This window comes from Sphaerulina musiva (genome assembly GCF_000320565.1).
Source record: "Sphaerulina musiva SO2202 unplaced genomic scaffold SEPMUscaffold_1, whole genome shotgun sequence".
In the NCBI taxonomy this organism is placed as follows: Eukaryota; Fungi; Ascomycota; class Dothideomycetes; order Mycosphaerellales; family Mycosphaerellaceae; genus Sphaerulina; species Sphaerulina musiva.
The window spans coordinates 4,927,697-4,952,549 of NW_016017383.1; the positions used below are offsets into that span (position 1 = coordinate 4,927,697).

The window sequence follows — 24,853 nt, forward strand, 5'->3', positions numbered from 1 at the left end:
GCCACGCGCTGTATTCTATGGACAAGTCATGACGTGCAGGTCTTCGGCCTCGGCGTCGGACATTTGGGTACTCCCGACCCGTCTATCTACTGTCTACATTCTACAGGTACCGTAGTTGGTAGGAAGGTACTATCAATCAGGTCCTGTCACCCTGAGTCCCTGAGTCCCTGACACCCTGACACCCTGACGACCTCCTCCCTGACACTCTGTGGCGTTCATTCTCCTTCTACCTACCTCCTACTACCTCCTAGGAGGTAGCCCCGGTTCATGAACACACAGACAAAGCCAGTTCTCAGCCACTCAGTACACACATGGTTAGTGTATACACGAGTGTGCTGACTTCACTTGACTCCCCCATCAAACCATCCTTCTCCCAGCTCCCAAAGCACTGCTGGGCGTGGCTGTGGCTGTGCTGTGCTTATTGGGTCTGAACTGCAAACAGTACGCCTGCCGGGACAAGCAGAACCGTGGTAAGTGGGTCCATACCATAATTCAATCACATCGTGCCTGTCCTGTCTTGTCAATGCTAGTCCTAGCTTGGTATATGTCTTGTCTGCACATCTCATCCCGTCTCTCTTGACTTCACTTGGGGCCCATTGTGCTCACACTCCTGCCGCAGTCTCTGGGATATCAAGTCCCAAACACGGCCATTGCCACCACGTCCCACTGTCCCAAAGTGCAAACTCGATATCTTCGCTCCGTGAAAGCACAAGGAAGTCGGGAACCCAGCATCCTCGACACAATGGTCTTCTCCTCTAGTAATCTGTTCAAGAGCATAGCGTGCCCGAAGCTGGCGGAATGCAGACTCATCAACTGCATCTATGCTCACGAGCCAAAAGGATCGCAGGCCAACCCGCCAACTGCCACGCTCCCGTCCACAGATGCTACCAATGCCGTGACCGCGACGGCTACGGCCAACCCGAAAACCTCTGCGGACGAAGACCAAGAGCCTCCCCTTAAGCGACGGAAAGTGACTTACAACAGCCTCGAGGAGAAACCGCCCAGTCGAGCAGATCTGATCCGTACTCAGCTCGCTGCCCAGAAAGCGAAACCTGCTGCTGCGGCTGCGTCACCGAACGACACACCGATATCTCGGACAGAAAATCGCATCGAACATCCTGCACTGCCGCAAACCCTTTCCAAGCCGATTACGCCTTCGTCGGCCAATCGCACGACCACGTCGACAGCTGCCACGGCAACGGGCACAGCAGCTGGCTCAGCAAACCGGAACGGTCAGAGTACCGCTGCACAAGCGACAGCCAAGCCAGAAAAGGTCGAATCACTCAACCCACGACTTGTTGCCAATGATCCGGTCGGCCATGCTAAACGACAGCTTTTTCTCAAGTACCTACATGCCGAGCTGGTCAGATTAAACCAATTAGTGTCCGACACCACCTCGCTCGACTCGAAAGATAAGTGGAAGTTGACACCACAACAAATCATCTCCAAGGCGCTCGACCTCGAAGAACAACTCATACGCGACAGCGGCGCAGTGTACGGCAACGTCATCAAGCAGCGAATAGCTGCATACAAAAAGATGTCGATGGAAGCGTGGGTGGCTGAGCTGGCAATCACCATTGCCAAAGATGAACCACCTCCTGCGCACGAGCCTGCGAAACCGATGGACACGGGGCTTGCGCCAGGAGAAGAAGTCTTGATTCTGCTCCAGCTGGTAGCTGACCAGACACCACTCGCGGCGCATGGCTATACCATCAGCCCACCAACTGCCGAGCAAATAGAAGAAGCCAAGTTGGCAGTCGAAGCGAGTCACAACTGGGAGGAGTGTGATCGATGCACCGCCCGCTTTCAAGTCTTTCCTGACCGTAATGCAGAAGGCATGCTCACCAGTAACGGGCCTTGTAAGTACCATCCTCGGCGCAAGATGTTCCCCCAGAAGACCAAGGCGGACAAAGACAAGAACATGGTGTCCAGGGGGCCATACTATCCCTGCTGCGATGAAGACGTGGGTACACCTGGATGCACATCGCAGGCAGAACATGTCTTCAACACCAAGAGTCCGGCACGACTAGCAGCCGTGCTACCATTCATCACCACGCCCGAGAACCCATCTCCGGCGAAAGATCCTCAAGGTCGCCACGTCGAGGCGGTCACGTTTGATTGCGAAATGGGCTACACCGCTTGCGGGTTTGAGCTCATACGATTGACCGCTGTGGCCTGGCCCACAAACGAGCAGCTCGTTGATGTGCTCGTGCGACCCATCGGCGCCATCATTGACCTCAACAGCAGATTTTCAGGCGTCTTCGCAGAGAGCTACACCAATGCCATTCCGTACGAGAACTGGGCAGACTACACACCTCCGAACTTGGGTGAGAACGATGTCGCTCGTCTGCCGATTGTCACCAGTCCCGCCAAAGCCCGTGAGCTGCTTTGCAGCTTCCTCACTCCGCAGACCCCATTAATCGGACATGCGATCGACAATGACCTCAACACCGTCCGTCTGTGCCATCCTACCATCGTTGACACTGTCGTTCTCTTCCCGCATCCACGTGGCTTGCCTTTGCGCTTCGGACTGAAGATGCTCACGCAACGCCACCTGCATCGTCAAATCCAGATGGGCGGAGATCGTGGCCATGATTCCAAGGAAGACGCCATTGCGACTGGAGATCTGGTACGTGTCAAGGTTGCGCAAAAGTGGAAGGAGATGCGCATCGCAGGTTGGAAGATTTCGGACGGCACACAGCTGATCCCCCCTCCCCAACTCAACAATGGTGAATCCACCATGTCTGAGGCGACGGGCAAGTCACCAGTGGAGAGCGAAGTCTCTGGCTCTCCTGGAAACTCGAAGAAGCGAAGACGTCCGGTGCCTACGGAGGGAGCACAGAACGACGATGGAGACGGCGGCGGCGGTGGTGGCAGTGCTGCAACTGACGAGAACCCAGAAGAAAAAGGTATTCTCCAGGAATAGACCGCTTGGAGACTACGCCTGCCCGAATGGCAGAGCATGTTGGAGGAACTGCCCTGAGTCTCCAGTGTTACAGGATGGATGAATGAAAGGAAGTCGATGGACGATGATCATGAATTTGCAAGAAGACCACACACACACACTCCACTCCATCCCTAGGTCCCTCCCTCCTCGGCAAACCCAATTTTCCCCTTTCTTTTCCCTTCCCTTCCCTTCCCTTCCCTGGTGCGTTCACTAAGGTACTCGCTGGCTGCTGGGTACGTACGTCGATACGCACGCAGAAGGTACTTGATTTCACTACCTGACCTCGATAGGTTAGGTTAGGGTTGGGTTAGGGTTAGGTACCTACATAGATATTCGGCATTGGCATTGCTGGCGAATTCTTGTGTATGTGGTAGGTAGATACTTCTACTACCTTGCCATAGCAACAGTAGCCAGTACACTCACTTTGGTACCTTTTTTATTTTCATTTTTCTTGTTCTTGTTCACCTTTCGATTATTATTATATCATTGATTGTTTTGTCTTGGAAGGGGATTGTATCCGAATGATCATTAATTCATTGAGGAGTCATTACCTACTTACTGTAAGGGTACCTCTTAGTTCTTGTCATGTCTTTCTTTCCCTATTCTTCTGTCTCTGTTCTCAGAGCTCTTCTCCTTCACCGTCTTCTTCTTCTTCTTCTTCTTCTTCTTCCAATAGCCGTATATCCTCCTCCCCATAATCATCACGTCGACAAATCTCCATCAATCCAAATCCAATCCAATCAATCAAAAGGCACCCTCCTCAACCCACCTCCGCCACCCATTTTACTCATCTCCTGTCTCGCACCCACAGCACTAGGGACTTTAATCCCACAACAATCCCCCCACCGATTCGCCGAATGTGTATGTTTCATACCTTCGACCGTAACTTCCACCTCTCCGACATCCTCCTCTCCCACCAACTGCTCCACATCCCGCGACATGTCCTCAGCAGCAGACAAGAGACTCCCGAACAAAAAATGCTGCGCGACGGGCAATTTCCCCAACACTTCGGCCAAGAACATTTTTTTCATGCCCGCTTCTACTTTGGCCCAGTTTTTGGCGGAGGAGATGTCGTCGAGCATGGGCGAGTGCCAGCGCAGACCTTGGACGGTTTTGGTGGCGTTGACCCATTGGATTTGGTCGAGATAGAGGTAGTCGGGACTGCATTCTTCGAGAATGAGTTCGTTGTGGATGGATAAGGGTCGGATGTGTTTGTGGCCGACTAATTGGGAAGCTCCGAAGAGGAAGGGAAGGAATTGATAGTCGTCTAAACCCCACACGCCATGGGAACCGGCGGGTTCGAGATAGTAAGTGGATTGAATGTCGCGCATGACGCGGAGGTAGCGGGGGAAGACCAGCAGCGTGAGGGCGGGGAAGGTATGTTGGTGAAGAATGCCGATTTGGCGGAGGCAGAGGAGCCAGAGGATGAAGTTGAGTTCGTGGCCGGATCCGTAGTCTATTCTGCTGCCGTTACCAAAGGCGCTGGCGAGGTAGGTGGAGACTTCGGATTGAGCTGAGCTGGACGTGACGCCGAGTTTGGTGTGCCATGAGGGCAGAGCAGTGTCTACTGCATCGAGGAAATCGCGGAAAGCTGGATTGCCGAAGCGAGAGCCGGTATCTAACGCCGGAGTCTTCTTACGGAGCTCTTCTGCCTCATCGAGAACTGCCAGGAGGGCGAGTATGGAAGGGTCTTGGGCTTGATCCGAGGACTGTACATTGCGGATGGTGGTGTTGCGAACCGAGTCGGAGAGATGGAAGACGAAGCTGACAATCAGATCATGAGTGGGCGAAGCGAGGAACAGCTCATGATCGCGTTGGGAGAGGATTCGTCGTGCGGGCTTCTGATATTTGTGGTCTTGGAGGTTCGGGGCCGCTGCGAGGGCTGGAGTTGGTGGGGGAGGATTCGATGCCGCTTCTTCTGATGGCTTGCTCCGTCGCGGCACGAGTTTGGGCAGTTTCTTGGAGAGATCAGGAGGATTTGTCGGGATTTGAGAGTCTGGAAGAGGCGTTGCAGTAGGCATTGTGATTGTTGGTGTAGACTGTAGAGAAGAGAGTGATTCATGTGCTTGAATTAAACTACATGTACCTACATTCAGGTACTACTAGACAGACCTATGGACCCTGGCTGGGAATTGGTTAGAATAGCAGTAGCTAGCTGTCAATGCGACCTCCAACTGTCCTCCCAAGAATAACGACAACAACAACAACACCACCACCACCACACTTCCATACCACCTCGCCTCAAGACTACACAACCCAAGATGGACCCATTCTCCTCCGAAGGCGAGCTGGTCAACATCCACACCGCCTTCGTCCAAGGCCAATACCAATCCGTCCTCAACGACTACACCGTCAGCGATTTCTCCCCCGAAAACGCCCTCCCCATCCGCATCCTCCAATACCGCGCCCAATGCGCTCTCGGCCAATACAACGAAGTCCTCTCCTCCCTCTCCTCCGACAACAGCAGCTCCTCCTCCGATTCCCCCGACCTGGCCGCCGTCCGCTTATACGCCTCGTCCTACCTCCAACCCCCTTCAGACCCCACCATCCTCACTCCCGCCGAAGAACTCGCCTCGACAGCGTCTGAAAATTTAACTGTACAACTCCTCATCAGTTCGATTCTCTCTCGCGCCGGAAAACCCGATGCAGCGCTGCAACTTCTCTCGTCGCACACGGGTTCTCTCGACGCAGTCGCTCTCTCGATTCAAATTTGTCTGCAACAAAATAATCTCGAACGAGCGATCAAAGAAGCCAAAGCCGCTAGGTCATTTGCACAAGATGCTTTACTGGTGAATTTGGCTGAAGCGTGGATTGCGATGCGCATGGGCGGGGAAGCGAATTATCAAAAAGCGTTTTATGTCTTTGAGGAGATGGCGCAAGGGCCGAGTTCGAGGAGTGTGGTGAGTTTGGTGCAGCAGGGCGTGAGTGAGTTGCATTTGGGGAGGGTGGAGGAGGCCGAGGTGGCCCTGGGACAGGCGTGGGAGATGGAGGAGGGGAAGAATTATGCTGCTGCTGTGGTGAATAAGTTGGTGTTGGATGTCGGGGTGGGGAGGGAGGGGACGGAGGAGTTGACCGAGAGGTTGAAGGGGCTGGATAAGGAGTGTGAGTTTTTGGTCGAGTTGGAGGAGAAGAGGAGTGCGTTTGAGGCTGCCATGGCGAAGTACAATCCCAAGTTTGAGCCTTGAAGATGGGGAAGGCATATGGTATTGGAACGAAATGAGTAAAAGTGTGGAAACAAGAGGGCGAGCACACTCGGAAGTGATCGAACGAAATAGACGATGACATTGCTCGTCTGGGTATCATGGAAAAGAAATGCAACATGCTATGATAATGGAACAATATCTGGGTCATCCCTTCCCAGGCACACACATCCGAGTTGAACAATCAACCCATCTTGAACCATTTTTCTCAAAATCCCTCAAATCTTTTCCCTCTTACCGCGCACTTCATATCGCCATATCAACATCTTTCTGTCCTAACCCCCCTTGTTTTAGAGCCTCAATTTAGGACCCAAAAAAACCAGAATAAAACACGCCACCCACAACCCAAAAATCATCCCATACAACTTGATCCTCCCCCACCACCCCTGCCCTTCACTCATCCTCCTCAACGCCCCCATCCGCTTCTCCGCAGCCTCCATCCCGGCAGCATTCTTATCCAAACCTTGCCCGGCGCGCTTCAGGATATCTTTTTCGGATTCGAGCGATGCGCCGAATTGTTGCGACGACTCTTTGAGGGAGCGCGCGAGTGCTAATAAGCCCGAGGTGAGAGTCTCTTGTTCGACGCGGTTGTGCGATAGGAGGGATTCGGAATTGGAGAGGCTGGGGTTTGACTGTTGGGTTTTGGATGCGTTACGGCCTGCGAAGAGTTGTTCGCGCGCTGTCGTTGATGCTGCGGATTTGTTGTCTGTTGGTTTGAGATTTGATGATGATGATGATGATGATGGTGCTTGTTTTCGTGCTCGTATTTCTTGCTGGTGTTGCTGTGGTTGAACATCTCTTAACATCTCTTCCTCATCTCCGCCCGCTTTGCCTAATCCTCCGGTTCCCGTTCTCACTTCCAAACCCGCTTCTGTTCCAGATATCGCTGGACCGTAACTGTTGTAATTGACACCATCCTTCTCGCTGTCATCGTCATCCTCGTCGTCATCGTCATGTGCAGCACTATTCATCTCCAACAACCTCCCATTCAACCTCTTGATCCATTCTCTGCTTTTCTGAAGTTCGGCTTGTGTAGCTTGTTTGGAAGACTGTACTCGCACTGTAGATGTTTCCTTCTCAAGCGTGAGGAGCATAGCGCGGGCATGTTCAATATTGGCTGCTATGCGATTGCGTTCGTACGGAGAAGAGCGCGTGTGAGGGTCTGCGAGGGAGGATTCGAGGCGCGTGAGGTAGCGTGAGAGCGTCGTTGGTGTGGCCATTATTCTTTCTATTCCTCTTTCTCACGATCGGGTGTTGCTTATGTGTGGGCTTTGATACGATATCCGAGACAGACGAGTCGATGAGAAGGACAACAATTCGCTTGGGGGAGCTTCACTTTACGTGAGGCATGTGCAAACGAATGGCGCCAAGGCTGTCGTCATTCCGTCTGTACTTCACTTCACATTTCCTTCTCCCTCGCTCGCTCTTCATTCTCCCACCAACGACGAGAGGAATACAAAAACACATGTAGTGAGAAAACAATAACAATCGGCACCAACGTACATGATTTCAGACACGATAGGTAGGTACAAGCTTGAACGCTAATTTGTAAAAGTCTTACGATTCGATCGCTCGAATTAGTACCATCATATCGACATCTAACAACCAACGAAAGGATAACAATTTCCTCCCATTTTCAACATTCCTAGGCCCATCCGCTCATTTTCCGCACTCACCTCCGCGTCCTCTGACACTATCCAGCTTCGTACTTTGGCGACCCCATATTTAATCCAATGGAATGCCCTCATACTCACTATACCCCAGCGCAAGATTCATGTTCTGCAAACACTGGGTAGCAGCGCCCTTGAGCAAGTTGTCAATCGTAACATTCACCACCGCTCTCTTACCCGAGGAGTGCACTGCAAAGCCTCCAATTTCCACTCCATGGCGACCCGAAATGTTCTTGACTTGTGGAGACTCGCCGGTGATTTTGATGAGTTTCTCCTTGTCAAAACGATCTTGGTAGAGCTGTCTGACATCTCTCGACGCCATCTTCTCTGCCAGAGGAATGGAGATGGTGTGGTGGATACCCTGGAACCAGACTGCAACGTGAGGGATGAAAGCGACTTCGGTGCCGAGCTGGGAGGAGATTTCGCGTTCGTGAATATGGTCTGTGAGCGAGTAGGCGATGAGGTTGTTGGTGAGCACTTCGACATCGTTCTTGGGAGAAGGTTTCGTGCCGGCGCCTGAGTATCCTGAGACGCCAAAGACTGTGGGTTGTGCTGGGAATGGTGGGAGATATGGCACTAGTGGAGCAATGCCAAGCTGGGCAGCGGTGGCATAACATCCTGGGTTGCTGATGCGGGTGGCAGAGGCGATTTTGTTGCGTTGTACGAGCTCCGGGAGGCCGTAGGTCCAGTTCGGATCAAACCTGTAATCTGCGGATAAATCAACAATGACAGCTTCCTTGTGGCCGGACTCTTCAATAGCATCGACATATGGCTTGCAAACACCATTGGGAAGAGCCATGACCCAGCAGTCAATCGCCTTGCTCTCTGCCATCTTACGAACATCATCAGGCGAGAGGCTCTCGTAAATGATCTTCTTGCTATCGTAACCTTTGAGTTCTTGACCCTTGAGCTCTCGGGAAGAAACGTGACAGAGGTCAAAGTTGGGGTGGTTGTTCAACAGGTCGATGAGAGCCTTTCCAGTGTAACCACGAGCGCCAATGAGAGCCACCTTGGAAGGATAGTCTTTCTCGCGGTTCTTGACACCAAGCGGGGGGTTGGGGTTGGTCGTCGCATAAGTCCGGATCTGCTGAAGGCCGTCTGTTCGGACGCGTCTCATTGGCCTGGCATTGGTGCTGAATGCACGTGCCGCCTGAGGTCTTGACTTGGCCAAGTTGGCAGCATTGGCTCTGATGCGTTCGGCTGTGGAGCTTGCGCGGTGGATGTGGGATTCGAGGTTAGTGTCACCGAACATCTTACGGCCTTGCTTGATGAATTCGCTCATCAAGTCGCGAACCTCATCTGGGCTGTCGATACCGTACCAGAAGAGGACCTCCCCATCCCGCGCAAGGTGCCCATCAGCCTTCTCACTGAACCAAGTCAGATTCTCGTCATCCTGCTTAACTGTCCAAGTAAGTCTGGGCCAATCTCTCTTCAAGTTCTGGAAGACGTTATCGGCGATGTTCGACAACCAAGCATTTCTTGTCATGGTAAGTGTAGCGAGCTGCGCCATGGCATTTGGGGTATTGTCTGGTGGAAGAACGATCGCCAAAGCCTCCATATTCTCATCGAAATAGGCTTGGAATGGCCTAGACTCCAGAATCTCGAGGTATCGATCGACGACATTTGCAGCGTCGAGGCCTTCGCGGTCGCGAGTGAGTGCTTGTTTCAGTTTCGCTGGCTCCGAGAATTCCTTCAAAGTCGATGCCGTGTGTAGTTTGGTCCCTCTGCGGATCAAAGTACCAGCTCCAGAGTGGGTGAAAAGTTCACGTTCCAGGCTTTCGGGATGAATAATGGCAACGCTGGAGCTGCGTGGCAAGTTGTCAAGCAGAGACTTAATATCCCGTATCTTGCTCCTCGTGCCATGAATCACCCAAGGTTTCTTCATATACTCATCATACTCCTCGTCCAAATTGATTGCCTCAATCAACTTTCCAGTCTCCTTGTCATAGATGCCGCCCTTTTCGGAAAGATACACAATCTTCAAAGGCACCAATGCCTTTGCAAGCTCAGCAGCAGCTTTATCCGCATTGACGTTGAGGACTTGGCCTTCTTCACTCTCCGCCATACACGTCAGAACAGGAATATAGCCATCTGCAATTGCAGCTTTGATGCTCCCTGCATTGACCTGGTTGACCTCTCCCACGAATTGGTAAGTTTCCTTGTCCTTGTAATCAGCCATGAGAACTCCACTGGTAATGGGGCGGGCCTTGACACCCCAAGACTCCAGCGCCTCTACCAACTTCAAATTCTCCTGCAAGAACAACTTTCTGGCCACACCGAGTGTCTTTCCATCGGTAATGCGAATGCCCTCGTTGTACTTGGGTTCGATCCCGGCCTCCTCGAGGAGTTTGTTGAGTTGAGGTCCTGCTCCATGGATGATGACAGGGTACAAGCCCATCTGATTGAGATTGCGAAGGGAAGCGCAGAGGACATCAATGTAGTCTGTAAGAATGGCTCCGCCAACTTTGATCACAGCGAATTGCTGTGAAGACACGGACGTGAACTGGGCCAGGTATTGCTGGACTTCGCGCTTAGAGGCGATGTTGTTCAGCACACTGATGACAGCAGAGCGGGCGTCGCGGCCGGTGTCTGAGCGGTGGGAGGCATATCTGCGCTGGGAGGAAACAGCGAGATGCCGCGGTGGTGATGTCGTGAGGAGGGGTCGTGCGCGAGAGGCATTGGCGGCGGTGTTGGTGCGCTGACGGGCGTGACGAGTGAGCTGACGGCAGACCGGGCGGGCGAGGGACTGCATCGTGGCTGTCTGTCTCACATGAAGGGAGAGGTAGAGCGCGGAGAGGGGAGGAGGAGGGGAGAGGAGGGGGAAAAGAGAAGAAATAATCGATAATACTTAGGGTAGTTGGAGAAGCAACAAAAGAGGGTCAGGCAAAAATTTCACACAAGGCACCTGCCTCATGCATGCAAGGAAGGTTGCTGCACGTCCAGGTAGGCCATCTTAGGTTTGGCCGGCATCTAATCCTTCGCAGTGTCATGCTTTATACTGTATATTTATCACAATTGTTCGTGACTACTTGTATGCGCGGGTATCATTCTTCCACCTGCTTGGGACAGACTATACCTAAGTTGATGTGTTGCTGCTGGTCGGTATTAGCTAGTTCTATTGGCATCAGCGCTTGTTGTTTGTTATCTGATCCGACTTCGCCGACATACGGTAGTCCCACACGCTCCACCTTCACGCCTACAGTAGTGTTCCGCTTCCCTCTCTGCTGCCGTATCACGAGCACAATGGAGGTAGAAGGACATCATAGCGCATTCAACACCGTCTGCACACCCACACTTCCACTATCCTCCCTCCTTAATATATACGCCCTCAGATCTCCCTTCTCCACCCCTTGCAAACCTGCCACTCCCACCCCAAAATTCCGCAATCGATCTCTCAATGCTTCAGGTCCAATAACAAAAAGATTCGCTATCTCCGTCAACACTTCAAAAGAAGGATCGAAACTCGCTGGCAAGTCCCACGATCGCAATAGCTCAATATACTTGGTAATGTCTTTACTTGCCAATAACGCTCCCGTTTGCGAGATCTGGTAGGACTTGAAGTGTTGTAATAACAATCCTCGGAGGCCGATGGCAAGTTCGAGGGAAAAAGCCTCGAGCACTTTTCCTGAAGACTGAAGAGCAGTCTTGGCTCGAGAATGTAAACGACTCAAGAACGTGAAGACAGCGTGACAGGTGCTGGTCTGAAATTCGAGTTGCAGGTTCAATTCATCTTTGGGTCGATAGTCGGTTCGCTTTTGACCAGATAATACTTTCTGCGTCCAAGCCAAGCTTGCATCCAGAGTGCGCTGAAGTACGGTGTCGATTTTCAATTCCATGCGATCGACGAAGTTGCTCGTCTGCTTTTCCAACTCACGTCGAATCGTGAGGTTGCTTGCTGCGAGGGGGAGGAGGAGCATTTGAATCGTGGTCAACATGAGATGTAACACGCTGATAGCGCTTCGCAGATCGGCAATATAGTTGAGGTCGGGTTCGGTTTTCGTGTTGGCTTCTGCCGCAGCTGCAGAGTCGTTGGCTGCGTCCAATGCTGTCTCCAGGTAGATCTCTCCCATGTGCGTGATGAGGAGATGAAGAAGCTCGCGCACTTCTTTGGGCGTCTCATTGCCTCCGCTGGCCAATTCAAGCTCCCGTCCGACCCCTTCTGCAAGCCACTTGAGCATACGTTTCGTGGACGGCAAGCTCAGCTGACCGTCCTCGTCCGTCACGTCAATATCGTTTGCGCCGGTGTGATCTTTAGTGTGGTGCAATCCTGCCACTCGTAGCAACATCTTCTTCTGAGCAGGCTGCAAGTCAGCGCTGTCTAGCCTTTCCATGTAGGCGTCCCGCGCGCTACTGATGAACTCTTTGCCACGTGCGGATATGGCACCGAGGTATGTATGAGACTGCACGTGCACTTTCCGCCTGCGGGAGTGGTAGAGCGTGAACTTGAAGAGCAAACCTTCGAATATCTCTCCTAAATTGCGTTTCTCGCGCTCAATGTAGCTTGCGCCTGTAAAGTAGGGCACAAAAAGCTCATCCAGTTGCTGATCCAATACTGCCGCGGTGGTGGAAGTGGCCGGCTCAGGGTGCTCTGTGAGTCCATGGATTTTCAGTTCTTCAACCAACGCGGCAATGTATGACCGTGATGCTTGTAACGACCGAAGAAAGGCAAGCGATGATATGCTATCGGCCTTCTCCAGCACCATTTCCAGGCGTTGCTGTATTGACTGCTGGAAGACTCGCTGGATGAATCGCGCCAATACATCTTCGTAATACGGGAAAGCGCGTTTGATAATGAAGCTCTCCTCCTGGACAACAACCTTCACTTCGTCGATCAGAGACTGCAAGCTCGGCTCCACCCCAGGAGGTTCAGTATCGGGATCCGCAAGACGATCCCATGTCTCGTTGTCTACCGCGAGCTCCTCGTTGACCAGCTGCGATCCGTCAATGAAGAACTGATGTTGGTTGACGAACAGCGATATGACTGAATTGCCATCGCTGAAGTCTTGCAAAGCTACTGCACATTCGCGCATGCCCTCAAAGTTCTGCCTCCGGTAGAAATCATCAAAAGACTTCAAGAGGTCCTTTTCCAGCATCTCTAGAAACTTCTCGATAATCTCTCGTGGTTTGGCGCCATTGTTGGGTTTCCGAATGCTATCAGTGGAGTCGTTATCGTGTATACCGTTGACCCCATCTGTGAAATGTGTTCCATTCGTCTTAGGTGCTTCTGTGCTACCATCTAGCCTTTGCGATATCTTCAGCAGCTGGCGTGCAATATGCGCACATCGAACTTTGCCCTCGCCCCCGCCCATCTTGCGCACATCATCCAGACTGGATAAGTCGCCTCGCTCGCTGACTTCGAGCCAGCATTGCAAGACGAATTTGGCATCCTGTGCCCGCTGTCTTTGCTTGTCCAGCTCGTCCAGCCGTTCACCGATGCGCATGGCAGCATTGCCTCCCGCGTCACCATCGCCGTCCAGCGTCCGCTCCAGGCGGCGGAAAGATCCAATGGCACGCTCCAACTCCTGCTCCCGCGATCTGATATTGGTGTTGTGCTGCACCTCAGCCTTCCGCACACTTGCGCTCAGCTCATTCTCCCGTTCCTGCAGGTCCTCGCTCAGGTTCTTCAGCTTGTTGAGGGCATGCTCGAAGGTCCGGATAAGTGGCTTCGGATCGAACGCCTGACTGGTCTGCGCATTGTTGGTTGTGGCCGCCGTGGATGCCGATCGTCGTGCTGAAGTCGCAGAGTCGGACAGCGATTCTACAAAGTCCTTGACAATGAAGTCCTTGCTGCTGAAGGTGTCGAGTGTGAAGACCTGGTTGCCGCGAACCGATTGCAGCGTTGGTGCGCGCGAGGAGTGGGCGGAGATGATGCTCGCAGTATCTGGACTGTCGACGCGAGACATCTTCTCGATATTCAGCAGAAATTACATTTATGTGTCGCGTCCGGTATCCGAAGCTGAGAGCTCCATAGTCTGTGAACAGAAGTCAGAACTTACAAGTAGGGTACTCGGAGTCGATATACCACAGTAGGGTACCCGGTCAGCGGTCTGTATGAATCAGGCAGTTCCTCGGGTGCACTAGCTCAAGTTGATCGACCAAGATGGGGACGTGCATTTCACAGCATATCCAAATTGACGGCGTTTTTGGGAGGATCTTATTGACATCAACAAGAACTTAGCAATGCGGTCTTCATCGCCACCTGCGCCCACCATCATCCTTCATATCACCATCGTCCCATAATCGCAGAAAATCTCACCATGGCGCGTCTTTCCGGCCTGCAACGAGATGTCCTCGCCCTCTACCGCAACTGCTTACGAGCAGCGCGAAAGAAACCGACAGAAACTCGTCCCAACTTTGAAAGCTTTGCCCGACGAGAGTTTGAGAAGCATTTGCACATGGACAGAAAAGACTTTGGCTCTATTGAGTTTCTGTTGAGAAAGGGCACGCGACAGCTGGAGACGTATGAAGCGCCCAACATCACGAACATCGCCGGCTGAGATGGGGGTTCGGATACAGTGTGCATTCAGCAGCAACTTGCTATTGAAGGTCCATGGTGTCGGCCAATGAGATGATGGACTTATGCCCGGGGAGGACAGCAGAGATCGTGGTAAGCCCTACACTTCCTTTCCAACATTACACGAATGATGATCACATTGAGTTCTGCAATGCCGACGGATGGAAGGCTTGCGTTTCGGCGTATGGTCTCTTCAACCGAATGGTGATTAACTTAACACTACACTTGATCTGACGTAGTTTATCTGTTCTGCAATTCTTCTGAGCACCAAGAGGAGACTCCGAGACTGACATGCATTATAGTCACGGAATAACTACCTCTTGACCCTACTCAGTTAAACTACTCCTTGAGCTCAGGCGAATCACCAAACTCCAGGTGTGATCCCTGGCCATACCTCCTACCAACGATTGTGCAACTCGCAATGAGACTGTCAAGCTCCTTGATATCCGCCTCGCTGAGGTCCACCTCGACCATGTTCTCCTTGACCCTCTCCGGAGTGGTTGCACCAGGAATTGGAATGAACTTTGGCATACCAGGCTTGCTTGACTGTGCCCTCACCCAAGCCATAGCAAGTTGACCTGGCTTGACACCCTTCCTCTGCGCAAGCTTCTCAACTTCCGTGAGAAGCTTCAGGTTCTGACCGAAGTTCTCGGGTTGGAAGCGAGGCATATGCCTGCGCATATCGTCTTCTGGAATGTCTTCCGGCTTCTTGATGTCTCCAGTCAGGAAGCCTCTACCCAGAGGCGAGTAGGCCACAATTGGGATATCCAGCTCCGCACAAGCCGCAGCAACACCATTTTCCAAAATCTCAGTGGCCCACAGCGAGAACTCTACCTCCACAGCGTCAATTTTAGCCACTTTAGCAGCTCTTCGAATAGAATTCGCACTACACTCGGACAATGAAATGCCTCCCAACTTGCCCGCTTTGACATACTCGTTTGCAGTCCTGACCCAAATCTCAATCGGCACCTCGGGATCCACTCTCGAAGTCTCGTACAAATCCAACTTCTTCTTCCCATCCAACACCTTCAAACACTCTTCAATACTCCTCCTCGTATTCTCCGCACTCCCATCTGGCAACAATGTACCCGGTTTCGCGCCTCCTTTAATCGAAATAACCACTTTATCCGCATCTTCCGGGTTGGCCGTGAAGTACTCATTGAGCAAATGCAACGAATTGCGCGTCGGTGGACCGTAGAATTCTCCTCCGTTCCAGAAATTTGCCCCGCTGTTCAGAGCCGCTTTCATGGCGGCAAAAGCTTGTGATTGCGAGACGGGGTTGGCACGCCAGGTGAGTCCCATGAGACCGTAGCCGGTGTCATGAATGGGGATGTTGGCCAGTTTGACATTTTGTTTGTTGGAGGAGGAGGAGCCTTTTGCAGAAGAGGAAGACATTGTTCGACGTTTCTGTGTTTTCTCTTCTTGTAGGTAGTTTTGAGGGGGTTTTCTTTCTCGGAGCTTTTCTTATTCGATAATGTTGTTATTTTTTTTTCCTTGCTTGACTTATCTCCAGACTTCTTCGGTGGGCGAGAACAGAAGACCAGCTTTTAATGAAGTTTCATTGTTTTAGAAAAAATGCAAACTCGGAAATGTATGACGTCGTGGCTATGTAGGGGGGGTGGATTCCATACATGTTCTTCTCCTACATGCTTACATGTACTACATGTTAGTACCTACCTACCTACCTTACCTACCAAACAGCTACTACATGTGTGTAAGGTTCGTTCGGGTCTGAGGTTTACCTCCGTAGTTGAGGTAGGAGGTATGGTAAGTCCGAAAAGATTGTATTGATACAGCTTGCAGAGGGATATAGGAGGTACTACCTAGGAAGTAGTCCGGTATAACGGCACAATGGGTGCGCCACAACATATGTAGACACTAATTCTACGCCACAAGACTGGGATTCGGAAAACGGAAAGAAATGTTGGAATTAGGCCCCTAACTCCGGGACGAACTTGATGGAAACTGCAATATCCACCACCAGGCTACTTTCATTATCGGGGAGTCTACGCTCGTTGGCTGGCATATTCATCATTCCCCCAGTCGTTCATTCATTCATCATGCTATGCCGTGCCCCCCTCATCCTACTCCCACGCATGCAATTTCTTTCACACGAGACAGACAGGCAGGCAGGCTCATGAGAGCATTCTACCTTCTTCAACCGTGTGTAACCTTCTCGACAGTCCCGTCTTCGGAAGTATGCACATTCAATCTAAGAAAAACACAAAACAAACAACAACCGGGTCAGCTTTTCTTCTTCTTCTTTTGGTTTCTTCCCAACAAAGTTTCTTATCTCTTATTTTTCTTTACTCTTTCCGACGTACCTGTTGGGGTTGTGGTCCATAGTCGTCATATCTCCTGGCTTGACTACGCGGTGTTGTTCTGGGAGATCGGTTTTGGCAAAGGTCTGATTTGATGAAGGCGAGCGAGGTTGTCAGTCAGTCAGTCAGTCACGAATGAATGAATGATGATGGTGATGATGATGTTCCATCGGGAGGAACGATGGTCAAGAGGAAAAAAAAAGAAGAGAACGTACAGTCTCATCCGAGGTGTTGCCAATCTTCTTTCCTACGAGCTTGTTCATCCACTCGCTCGTCTTGCCGCCGTCGTTGGACTGGAGACCGGGAACTACGAGAGGCATGATGATGATGGTTGGTATGAAGTGAGGTTCTGAGGCGGTTTGGAGTGAGTGAGCAAGTGAATTTGTTTCTGGTGGTTGGGAGTTGATGAAGTTGAATTGACAGCACCAGTGGACAGCTTAGTTGTACCTCCCTTATATGAGGTCGTGTACCAAGTTTTGGTGACAGCCGCAGGTGAGCATTCATGCGAGAATGACGTAGCTCCTATGTTGACACTGCATGATGGTTCTCAGCTCCAGAGCTGTCACATGCTGCTAACAAAGAGGACAGTTTGAGGCACATCCATGTAACGTATAGGTAGGTCAAGTGACATAAAACTGACAACTTCCAAGACCTTCACTTGGACCAAACTACATGTACACTACACGATATTTGCAAGGCCAGACCAAGCTACTCATTTCGTCGATACTGCTCACTACACTTTTTCGCAAGGTATCCTGTATCCCTAGCACATATACGACGACAACGACAACAGTAACTCCCCTGCTCATTCTCAGATGGCAGAATCATTCGTCGCAAACTGTCGAGCGAGGGCCTCAATGCTATCCGCAATTCTCTTGAAATCATCCTTCTGCTCCTTCTCCACATCGCCCTCGCTGGCCTCCTCCTCGTCATTCGACCACTGGATATCAAACGTGTTGAAATCCACCTTCACATCCGCGCCATAGATATCCTTTGATGCGCTCGATGGGAATCCTCGAAGTTCTTGGACGAGTTTCATGAGCTCGTTCACATCGTCACTAGAAGAATAAACATTGATTTGTGTTAGATGGATGGATGGATGGGGTTCAGGAGGGCAGTGTTTTGCTGGAATGCGGGAACCACGCACGAAGAGACATCCCCCGTCTTCTCGGAGGACTTGTTGTTGCCGGTGTAGTGGGTTTGTCGAATGACAGCGGACCGGTTCGGTTCGCCGAGGACTTCGATGGTGAGTTTGGGTTCGCCTACAGATGGGAAGGAAGGAAGGATTAGCACACGAATGGAATTCCGTCTTCCTCTTCCTCTTCTACCTCCTCCTCCTCCTACCAGTCGTATACTGACCGGCAAATGGCTTGCTGAGCTTGACTTGGAATTCTCCGCTTGGAGGTGGTGCAACAGCGCGAGGCATTTTGTTGTAGAAGTATGGTTTGATGGTCGGAATTGAAGATTCTTGAGAAGGTTGCTCGGTTTGATTAATTCAAGAGGGTATAGTAGGTACTGCAGGAAGCATTTGAATCCATAAGGTAAATACAGTTGTGCCCCTCCTACATATAATGTACGTCTGTAGCCATATGCACATCATGACATTTACTGACGCAATGTGGATAGGTCCAAGTCGACGGATCGTTCTCAGGTACGGTATGACGGCTTGACTTTCTGGGAGAAAGTCAATTTTCACTACATTTTTTACAGCATTCTCGCAATATTGGTTGCAAGGTCGCCAATTTGATAGTCAAAGTACCTTGATATCGATCCGATATGTAAACCAGATAGAAGACAATAAATGATCAATGTAGCCGAAGTTGAAGACGACATGGACATATATATAATAAATGTATCTCATATATCGAAATTGTGATGCGGGGTCGAGTAAACACAGCTCTCGATCTGACTGCTAGAACTGATCTCTCCATCTCTTCACCTACACCACACCACACCACTCCATTACTGCATTGAGACAACTACATTACCTCCCCGCCAGTACCGCCACCATTGCCACGCCACACTCCTACCTCCTACCGTACCGCCGCAATGTCTCGTGCAACTCTTGGCATCATCTCCATTGGAGACATGGGCATAGGCATCGCCAAATTGCTCATCGCCCACGACTACAAAGTCATTACGAACATCTCAGGAAGAAGGTATGCATGTAGATGGGATACAACAGCCCACTCATCTTCCATTCCAGAGATACTTCTTATCTAGCAAAGTGAGCTCAATCCTTCGCCACCAGCAAAGCTACATATGACCGCGCCCAAGCAAACTCCATTCAAATCGTCGCCGACGACATTGAACTTTGCAATTCATCCGATGTCATCTTATCCATCGTACCGCCTCGTGATGCTGTTGAGGTTGCCCAAAGGATTGCGGAAGCGACTTCCAGCCCCAAGTATAAGCATAACGAGCGGAAGGAAACGCTGTACTTTTTGGATCTCAACGCTATCAGTCCCGCGAGAGCACGCGAGATTGAAGCACTGTTTGCTTCTTCTTCTTCTTCTTCTTCTTCTTCTTCTTCTTCTTCTTCTTCTGCTTCGCAAGATGTCCAAGTCAAGATGATTGATGGAGGTATCATCGGTGGACCGCCCCACGCCAACAACAAGAACAACAACAACAACAACTCCACAGAGGATAATAACAATAGCGAATGGACTCGCCCCAGCATCCCCCTCTCCGGACCTCATCACCTACAACCTCAGCTCGCACAAGTCCTCAACACGCGACACATCTCCGACGAGGTCGGTTCCGCATCCGGGCTCAAAATGTGTTATGCTTCTCTCTCCAAGGGCTTCACCGCTCTGGCCATCGGATCCTACACTACAGCGAAAAGTCTCGGAGTGTTGGAGGAGTTGCAGCACGAGCTTGATGAGCGTTCACCTGGAGTGAGGGGAAGGGCGGAGAGAGGGTTAGTGGGCATGCCACCGAAAGCTTACCGGTGAGTACCTTGTTGTCTCATTTTCACTTTTCTTTCATTCTATCTATCTCTCTCCCTCCTTTGCGGTTTTCTTCCCAAAAATCAGGTACGTATTCGAATAACAATAATAATAACAATAATTCTTTTCTTGGTTTCACTAGATGGGTCGACGAAATGCGTGAAATTGCCAAAACCTTCGAAGTCGATGGGGGTTTCCATCAAGAAACGGAATCCCCTTTTCGTGCCATTGCCGAAATCTATCAATTGGTTGCGCATGGGACGGAACTCGGCAAGGAAGTCATTGGGAATCGACAACGAGGGCAGACTGCAGAGGATGTCGCTGTTTTGGTAGAGGAGGGGACGAAGAAGAGGAAAGGATAGAGACTGATTGAGGGGTGGCTGGGTAGAAGGGCGTGCGAGTATTTGAGTAAGGAGGCCTTTTTTTTAATACTTGGCTACAGTGGCAATTGAATATACCTACCTACCTAGGTATAGCTACTGTAGAAGTCAAAATCATCGGGTGTAGGATCCTTCTAGGGCTTCTCGAGGAAAATGGAAATGTTTATGCTGCAGTATATATATCTCTGCTCCTGGCACCTTGGTGTTTGCGACAACAAGAGAGGGGGGGGGGAGAGAGAGAGAGAAAGAAAATCACATCTAAATCATCAAACCCCCAACCAAAGCATCCCTTCCTACTTACCTAAATTCCGCACCTCCACCATCCCCTCCCCAATAACTCCCCTCAACGCACCAGCGAATTCCTCCCGACCAAATTCTTCCGCAGAATTCACACTTCCCACCTCAAATCTCAATCTCCTCTTCGAATAAGAAGAAGAATTCTTCTTCTTTTCCTCCTCCTCCTTTCCATCTACCAATATTCGCAAAGGAGCGAGAACATTCGACCTCCACTCCTCCCCACCACCACCACGGCTGTCTGCCTTCGCGGCGGACGTTGTCGTCGTCGTCGTCGTCGTCGTATCCCACCAACTTACTACTATGATTCTTAATTCGGGAGCTTGTAGGAGAACTTGACAGGCTCTGTGTGCTCGTTTGGCGATTTCGGTGCAGAGACGTGGGATGCCGAAGCTGGGGTAGTCGAGGATGAATTCGCCCTGGATGGTTGGTTTGTTAATCTTTATGTTTTGTTTTTTTCTTTGTTTTTTTGGGGATTCAGTCGATATTGATGATCCGTAATTTTGATGTTTGATGTTTGATGTTTTTGTATACGAGACAGAATTCTCAAGGTGCATTGTATTGTATCATATGGAGAGTAGGAGATTTTTTGGAATAGAGCATCGATACGAAGATAAGGTAGATATATACCTACCTACCTATACTTGATCTTTTCCACTTTTGAAGGGAAAAGGAAAGAAAAGAAAAAAAGAAAAAGAAAAGAACGTACATCGACAAAAAACATCATTTCAACCTTCTCCATCCGCGCCAGACAGCGACTCCGTTCCAAATGCATCAGCTCAGGATCGATGCGGAAGTAATTATACGAGTGGCCGCAGACAATTTTCCACGTGGAAAGACTGTAAAAGTCATTGAGAATTTCTGCGGTGATGGTAGGATGGATGGTCAAAAGGGACAAGGAGGGCGGTCGATAGTTGACGGAATTGATGCCTGCGGCGGGAATGGGAGTGAAGTTGGTTTCTGCGGGGATGAGGAAGCTGTAGATGTGTTGGCGGAGCTCGAGGGGGAGGCGGAAGAGGTGGCAGCAGGGTTGATGCTGATTTGGGGGAGTTGGAGAAGTCATTATAGGTACGTATGTAGTGCTAGATGTTGTTTTCACGCTGGATGTATATACACCTCATGTACCTGATGATCGTGAGTGCGGGAACTTGGAAGGCGTCAATGGCAGGAAAGTGACGTTGATATCCTGCAGCGCTGCGCGCATACCTCTATTTCCCAAAACTGAAGTTCAATACCGGATATCTCTTGCTTACTAAGTAATCTCACGAGAAATTCGCCAGCTTCTCGAGGTTGAGATACTGTTATGATGTGCGTGAGCATTCTACAGGCTGGTGTCTCTCTCAAAGTCTCATGTACCAGGTATCTCCGCGAAGACAGCTTCAGCAACGCATTTATACCTACCTTAGGTGAGTTAACTGTTAAGGTAGCCTACAGGGATTATAGATGAATCAGCAGGTTTACTGTTATATGTAAATATGGTATCATCGGCATAAAATTTGGCCGGTCTAGTCGCGTCCTACACCATCGCGTCTCTGCCAAGTTCAAACAACCACCACTTCACCACTTCACCACCACTCTACTGCTTCTATTCCTCTTCCTCTCAGTTGTATGCTCTTCATGATATTGATACGGCTGTTCACTGCTGCTATGGAACATGTCCATTTATAACGAGTCTATCAACAACGACTACGACAACGACAACATACGCGACACGGAAAGAGACAGCCCCACGAACAAACGCAAACGGGACGCCCTCAGCGACGAGAGAATCGACCTCGATCGTCGTCCCTTCGCGATACGCCCCGACTCCTCCAATCCATTCGCCGCCCCGCAAACCTTTATCCCACAATGTCTGCTGCCACGCTCACAATTACCGCTGGCTTATCTGGATACTGCTCAGGACGGTAGTCGACTCTTCGTGGCGAGTGTGCACATCCTGGAAGCTTGCCACACATATGGACAGGTTCCAAGTGTTCTGATTGTGGAGGATGGCTCGGACAAGAGGCTATACGCCATTGAACGCGTACAGAGGCGCAGATATGCATTATGTCGGCTTGCGAAATGCGTGACCAAGGACGAGATACTGGGAAGGGCGATATCGGACTTCCGCCCACTGGAGTCTCTTTCCAAGCGGCGGGCATTGGAACCGTCGCGCGAGAGTGGCCAGCCATGGTGGAAGGCGGCTGCTGTCAATTTTCAGCAGACTGCTGTGGATGGAGTTAGCACAAGGCCAACACTTTCCCTGCGGCATCCCGAACCCTCGGAAACAGCAGAGCAGGTCGAAGTACGAGACACTATGCCGGACGACAGTCTTCTAGTCCAGCCTACGTCGCTTGACGACACTCTGCAGGAATTGGCCAGGCAGTATCTGGACGCTTTGTACCTGTCGAGAACGCCATTGGCATACTTTGTCAAAGGCCCTCTTGCTCGCACGAGAGCTGCATTCTCGTCGCATCCCGCTGATCTGATTAGCTTCTTGCGCGGGACCGTCTTAACTTCGGCCACGATGGATAAGAAGTTCCGCGATGTACTCCTCGAACTGGTCAAGGACTTTGCAATTCTCGACACACCTGGAACCAAACCCAAGAGAAAACGAAAGTGGAAACCGAAGCGCGATAAGCAGGGACTTTTCGTTGGTGAAAGGGACCACATCGAGCAGTGGTGGCAGAAGATGGAAGGAACCGGTAAAGACTCCGGGTCCCATGAGCCTTTCGAGGCAGTCCTGCGGCGTCGAGGACAAGCCATACGCATTCGAGAGACTTCGCTTCAAATCATTATAATCATGGAGGTTCTGGCTCTGGAGGCCAGCACACCACTGTTGCCCGCAGTACCCGCGCTGGACGGTGTCCAGGATGTGGGATCGCAAACCCAGGAAAACAGGCCAGCGGATTTGGATAAGAAGCAACGCAAGAAGAAAGATAGCAACATGACTGCCATACTTGAGACCTTGATTGAGCGGCTCAACATCTTCTACACTCTGGAGTCTTCGCCAGTGAAGACGATGGAGGATGAGAATGGAAGTATTAAGCCAGACACCAAGGACGAACTCAGAACCTTTGCCACCGAAGTGATCATTCCCTTCTTTGCTTCACGCATCTACGAGATTGCCAACTCTACCAGCAAGAAACTGGGCGGGCCGAGTGCTCCGCGACCGATTGATAAAAATTCGACAGCGGTTCCCACATGTCGCAAGCCAGGTGAACCCACGACCCGACAGCCACCCGAGAAGAAAGCCAGAAAGCCCCTTGGTCGCACTTCTACAGACACGCTCAACAAGGTTGGCAAGAACCCTCCTGTTCTCCAGACGTCCGTCACTGATCTGGACGCGCTTGCTACTCTTATCAAGAGGGAGAACAGTGAGACCCCGTCACTATCTCTCCAGAACATCGAAGCTACAAAGCGGATTTCCCGGAAGCGAACAACGGCTTTGGATCAGTATGCTGCCAGACATAAGCAGATTGACCTGTCAGCCATGACGCAGAACTTGCAGCAAAAGGCGGCCAAGAACAAGTCGGTCGAGGACAAGATCTTGCGTGACGCTTTGAATGGCATCAGAAAGCCCAATCGAGCTCTTGCCACGGAGGAGACGGCGAGAAACGCAGACGAGAGCTTCGCGAGAGCGCTCGCTCGCGGCAAACCCAGCAAGTCACGCACGCAGCGCAATGCTGCCGGTGGATCGCGGGAAGCTAAGACCATCACTGCCACTCCAAGACATATCAAAGCCACTCCAGCTCCTCGGCGTCGTGCAGCAAACCCGGATCACAGCTTGGGGGAACTTGGCTCTGGCTCTACGGCAGTTGTACCATCTACCGCTACTCGACTCCCAGCGGAGCCTCATGTCGTGCCCGGAAGCACTTTCACCATTCCCCCAACCGGACATCGCCACAGACAACAGAAAAATGTTCTCGAGACGCCTTCTCGCGGCTTTGCAAAGTTCATGCCGGCTGGACTCGCCAGCGAACCTGGCACTCTTCTCAACGAGTCACCCACGCTCAGTCGTGCTGGTATTGCGCACGACGCAATAGGTGCCACACCGATGAGAGCGCTAAGGATGCCTTCTCTGGCGGCTGAGACGCCAATATCGAAGTTGGGTGATGATGATACGGCAGGCGTAATAAAGTGCTCACCTGCAGGGGTGGTGGTGTCGTGTGTACAGCAGGAAGATTCTGCGATTGGTCTTTCGAGCTCTTTCTCAGCAATGGTGGCAAAAGGAGGGGGAGACCAAGAAAAGTCGCTTTACGATGCTTTGGGATGGAACGACGACGGTGGTGATGATTATTGATGATGATTTAGCATACCTCCAACCATAGTGCAAGCATTCTACCTCCAATAATGGATACATTTTGTAGTCATTTTTGCATCATACCCTCCTCCCTGACCAGAAACCTCCACCTACATTACCTGACCTGACCTGAAGAATCCGTTCGTGAAGCTTAGGTATCTGTGTGGGTAGGTACTGATTGACAATCGTAGAAACATTATAAGTACCTTAGGTAACGAGACAGACCACCAGAACCAGTCATTCAGTCAGTCTCATACCTAGGTACCTAAGGTAGGTAGTCTCTCACTTTCTCATTTT

At 51.0% G+C, this 24,853-nt stretch overlaps 13 protein-coding genes across 13 annotated transcripts; 5 read left to right on the forward strand and 8 right to left on the reverse strand.

Annotated features, from left to right (window-relative positions):
• The first annotated feature begins 379 nt into the window (after positions 1-379).
• SEPMUDRAFT_78788 (uncharacterized protein) lies at positions 380-3,238 on the forward strand. The gene is made up of 2 exons (XM_016910204.1): positions 380-470; positions 620-3,238. Exon 2 carries the CDS (start codon positions 743-745, stop codon positions 2,924-2,926), a length of 2,184 nt encoding a protein of 727 aa, XP_016766083.1. The 5' UTR covers positions 380-470; positions 620-742; the 3' UTR covers positions 2,927-3,238.
• Positions 3,239-3,490: 252 nt separating this feature from the next.
• On the reverse strand, positions 3,491-4,968 carry SEPMUDRAFT_153777 (serine/threonine-protein phosphatase 2A activator 2; the record flags this gene model as incomplete). Its single annotated transcript, XM_016907528.1, has 1 exon — positions 3,491-4,968. The coding sequence occupies one exon, from the start codon at positions 4,966-4,968 to the stop codon at positions 3,688-3,690; it is 1,281 nt and encodes a 426-aa protein (XP_016766084.1). The 3' UTR covers positions 3,491-3,687.
• Positions 4,969-5,165: 197 nt separating this feature from the next.
• SEPMUDRAFT_146857 (uncharacterized protein) lies at positions 5,166-6,139 on the forward strand. Its single transcript, XM_016903912.1, has one exon. It carries the CDS (start codon positions 5,209-5,211, stop codon positions 6,130-6,132), a length of 924 nt encoding a protein of 307 aa, XP_016766085.1. The 5' UTR covers positions 5,166-5,208; the 3' UTR covers positions 6,133-6,139.
• A 134-nt stretch (positions 6,140-6,273) lies between these two features.
• On the reverse strand, positions 6,274-7,447 carry SEPMUDRAFT_146858 (uncharacterized protein). The gene has a single exon (XM_016903913.1). It carries the CDS (start codon positions 7,365-7,367, stop codon positions 6,438-6,440), a length of 930 nt encoding a protein of 309 aa, XP_016766086.1. The 5' UTR covers positions 7,368-7,447; the 3' UTR covers positions 6,274-6,437.
• A 195-nt stretch (positions 7,448-7,642) lies between these two features.
• SEPMUDRAFT_146859 (bifunctional acetylglutamate kinase/N-acetyl-gamma-glutamyl-phosphate reductase) lies at positions 7,643-10,612 on the reverse strand. Its single transcript, XM_016903914.1, has one exon. It carries the CDS (start codon positions 10,567-10,569, stop codon positions 7,873-7,875), a length of 2,697 nt encoding a protein of 898 aa, XP_016766087.1. The 5' UTR covers positions 10,570-10,612; the 3' UTR covers positions 7,643-7,872.
• A 232-nt stretch (positions 10,613-10,844) lies between these two features.
• SEPMUDRAFT_146860 (exocyst complex component Sec10) lies at positions 10,845-13,720 on the reverse strand (the record flags this gene model as incomplete). Its single annotated transcript, XM_016903915.1, has 1 exon — positions 10,845-13,720. One exon carries the CDS (start codon positions 13,718-13,720, stop codon positions 11,078-11,080), a length of 2,643 nt encoding a protein of 880 aa, XP_016766088.1. The 3' UTR covers positions 10,845-11,077.
• A 274-nt stretch (positions 13,721-13,994) lies between these two features.
• SEPMUDRAFT_123251 (Aldo/keto reductase) lies at positions 13,995-15,813 on the reverse strand. Its single transcript, XM_016901833.1, has 2 exons — positions 14,634-15,813; positions 13,995-14,424 (listed from the first exon to the last, which is right to left on the reverse strand). The coding sequence occupies exon 1, from the start codon at positions 15,724-15,726 to the stop codon at positions 14,671-14,673; it is 1,056 nt and encodes a 351-aa protein (XP_016766089.1). The 5' UTR covers positions 15,727-15,813; the 3' UTR covers positions 13,995-14,424; positions 14,634-14,670.
• Positions 14,075-14,314, forward strand: SEPMUDRAFT_35259 (uncharacterized protein; the record flags this gene model as incomplete). The annotated part of the gene is made up of 1 exon (XM_016908601.1): positions 14,075-14,314. The coding sequence occupies one exon, from the start codon at positions 14,075-14,077 to the stop codon at positions 14,312-14,314; it is 240 nt and encodes a 79-aa protein (XP_016766090.1).
• A 434-nt stretch (positions 15,814-16,247) lies between the features above and the next one.
• On the reverse strand, positions 16,248-17,085 carry SEPMUDRAFT_146861 (uncharacterized protein). Its single transcript, XM_016903916.1, has 3 exons — positions 16,868-17,085; positions 16,656-16,738; positions 16,248-16,543 (listed from the first exon to the last, which is right to left on the reverse strand). Exons 1-3 carry the CDS (start codon positions 16,970-16,972, stop codon positions 16,489-16,491), a joined length of 243 nt encoding a protein of 80 aa, XP_016766091.1. The 5' UTR covers positions 16,973-17,085; the 3' UTR covers positions 16,248-16,488.
• Positions 17,086-17,292: 207 nt separating this feature from the next.
• SEPMUDRAFT_146863 (uncharacterized protein) lies at positions 17,293-18,171 on the reverse strand. The gene is made up of 3 exons (XM_016903917.1): positions 18,012-18,171; positions 17,800-17,914; positions 17,293-17,710 (listed from the first exon to the last, which is right to left on the reverse strand). The coding sequence occupies exons 1-3, from the start codon at positions 18,076-18,078 to the stop codon at positions 17,464-17,466; spliced, it is 429 nt and encodes a 142-aa protein (XP_016766092.1). The 5' UTR covers positions 18,079-18,171; the 3' UTR covers positions 17,293-17,463.
• Positions 18,172-18,646: 475 nt separating this feature from the next.
• SEPMUDRAFT_130617 (6-phosphogluconate dehydrogenase C-terminal domain-like protein) lies at positions 18,647-20,144 on the forward strand. Its single transcript, XM_016902368.1, has 3 exons — positions 18,647-18,811; positions 18,904-19,602; positions 19,743-20,144. Exons 1-3 carry the CDS (start codon positions 18,702-18,704, stop codon positions 19,960-19,962), a joined length of 1,029 nt encoding a protein of 342 aa, XP_016766093.1. The 5' UTR covers positions 18,647-18,701; the 3' UTR covers positions 19,963-20,144.
• A 129-nt stretch (positions 20,145-20,273) lies between these two features.
• On the reverse strand, positions 20,274-21,337 carry SEPMUDRAFT_105146 (uncharacterized protein; the record flags this gene model as incomplete). Its single annotated transcript, XM_016900566.1, has 2 exons — positions 20,274-20,693; positions 20,984-21,337. 2 exons carry the CDS (start codon positions 21,335-21,337, stop codon positions 20,274-20,276), a joined length of 774 nt encoding a protein of 257 aa, XP_016766094.1.
• Positions 21,338-21,916: 579 nt separating this feature from the next.
• Positions 21,917-24,598, forward strand: SEPMUDRAFT_146865 (uncharacterized protein). The gene has a single exon (XM_016903918.1). The coding sequence runs from the start codon at positions 21,929-21,931 to the stop codon at positions 24,554-24,556; it is 2,628 nt and encodes an 875-aa protein (XP_016766095.1). The 5' UTR covers positions 21,917-21,928; the 3' UTR covers positions 24,557-24,598.
• The last annotated feature ends 255 nt before the right edge of the window (positions 24,599-24,853 follow it).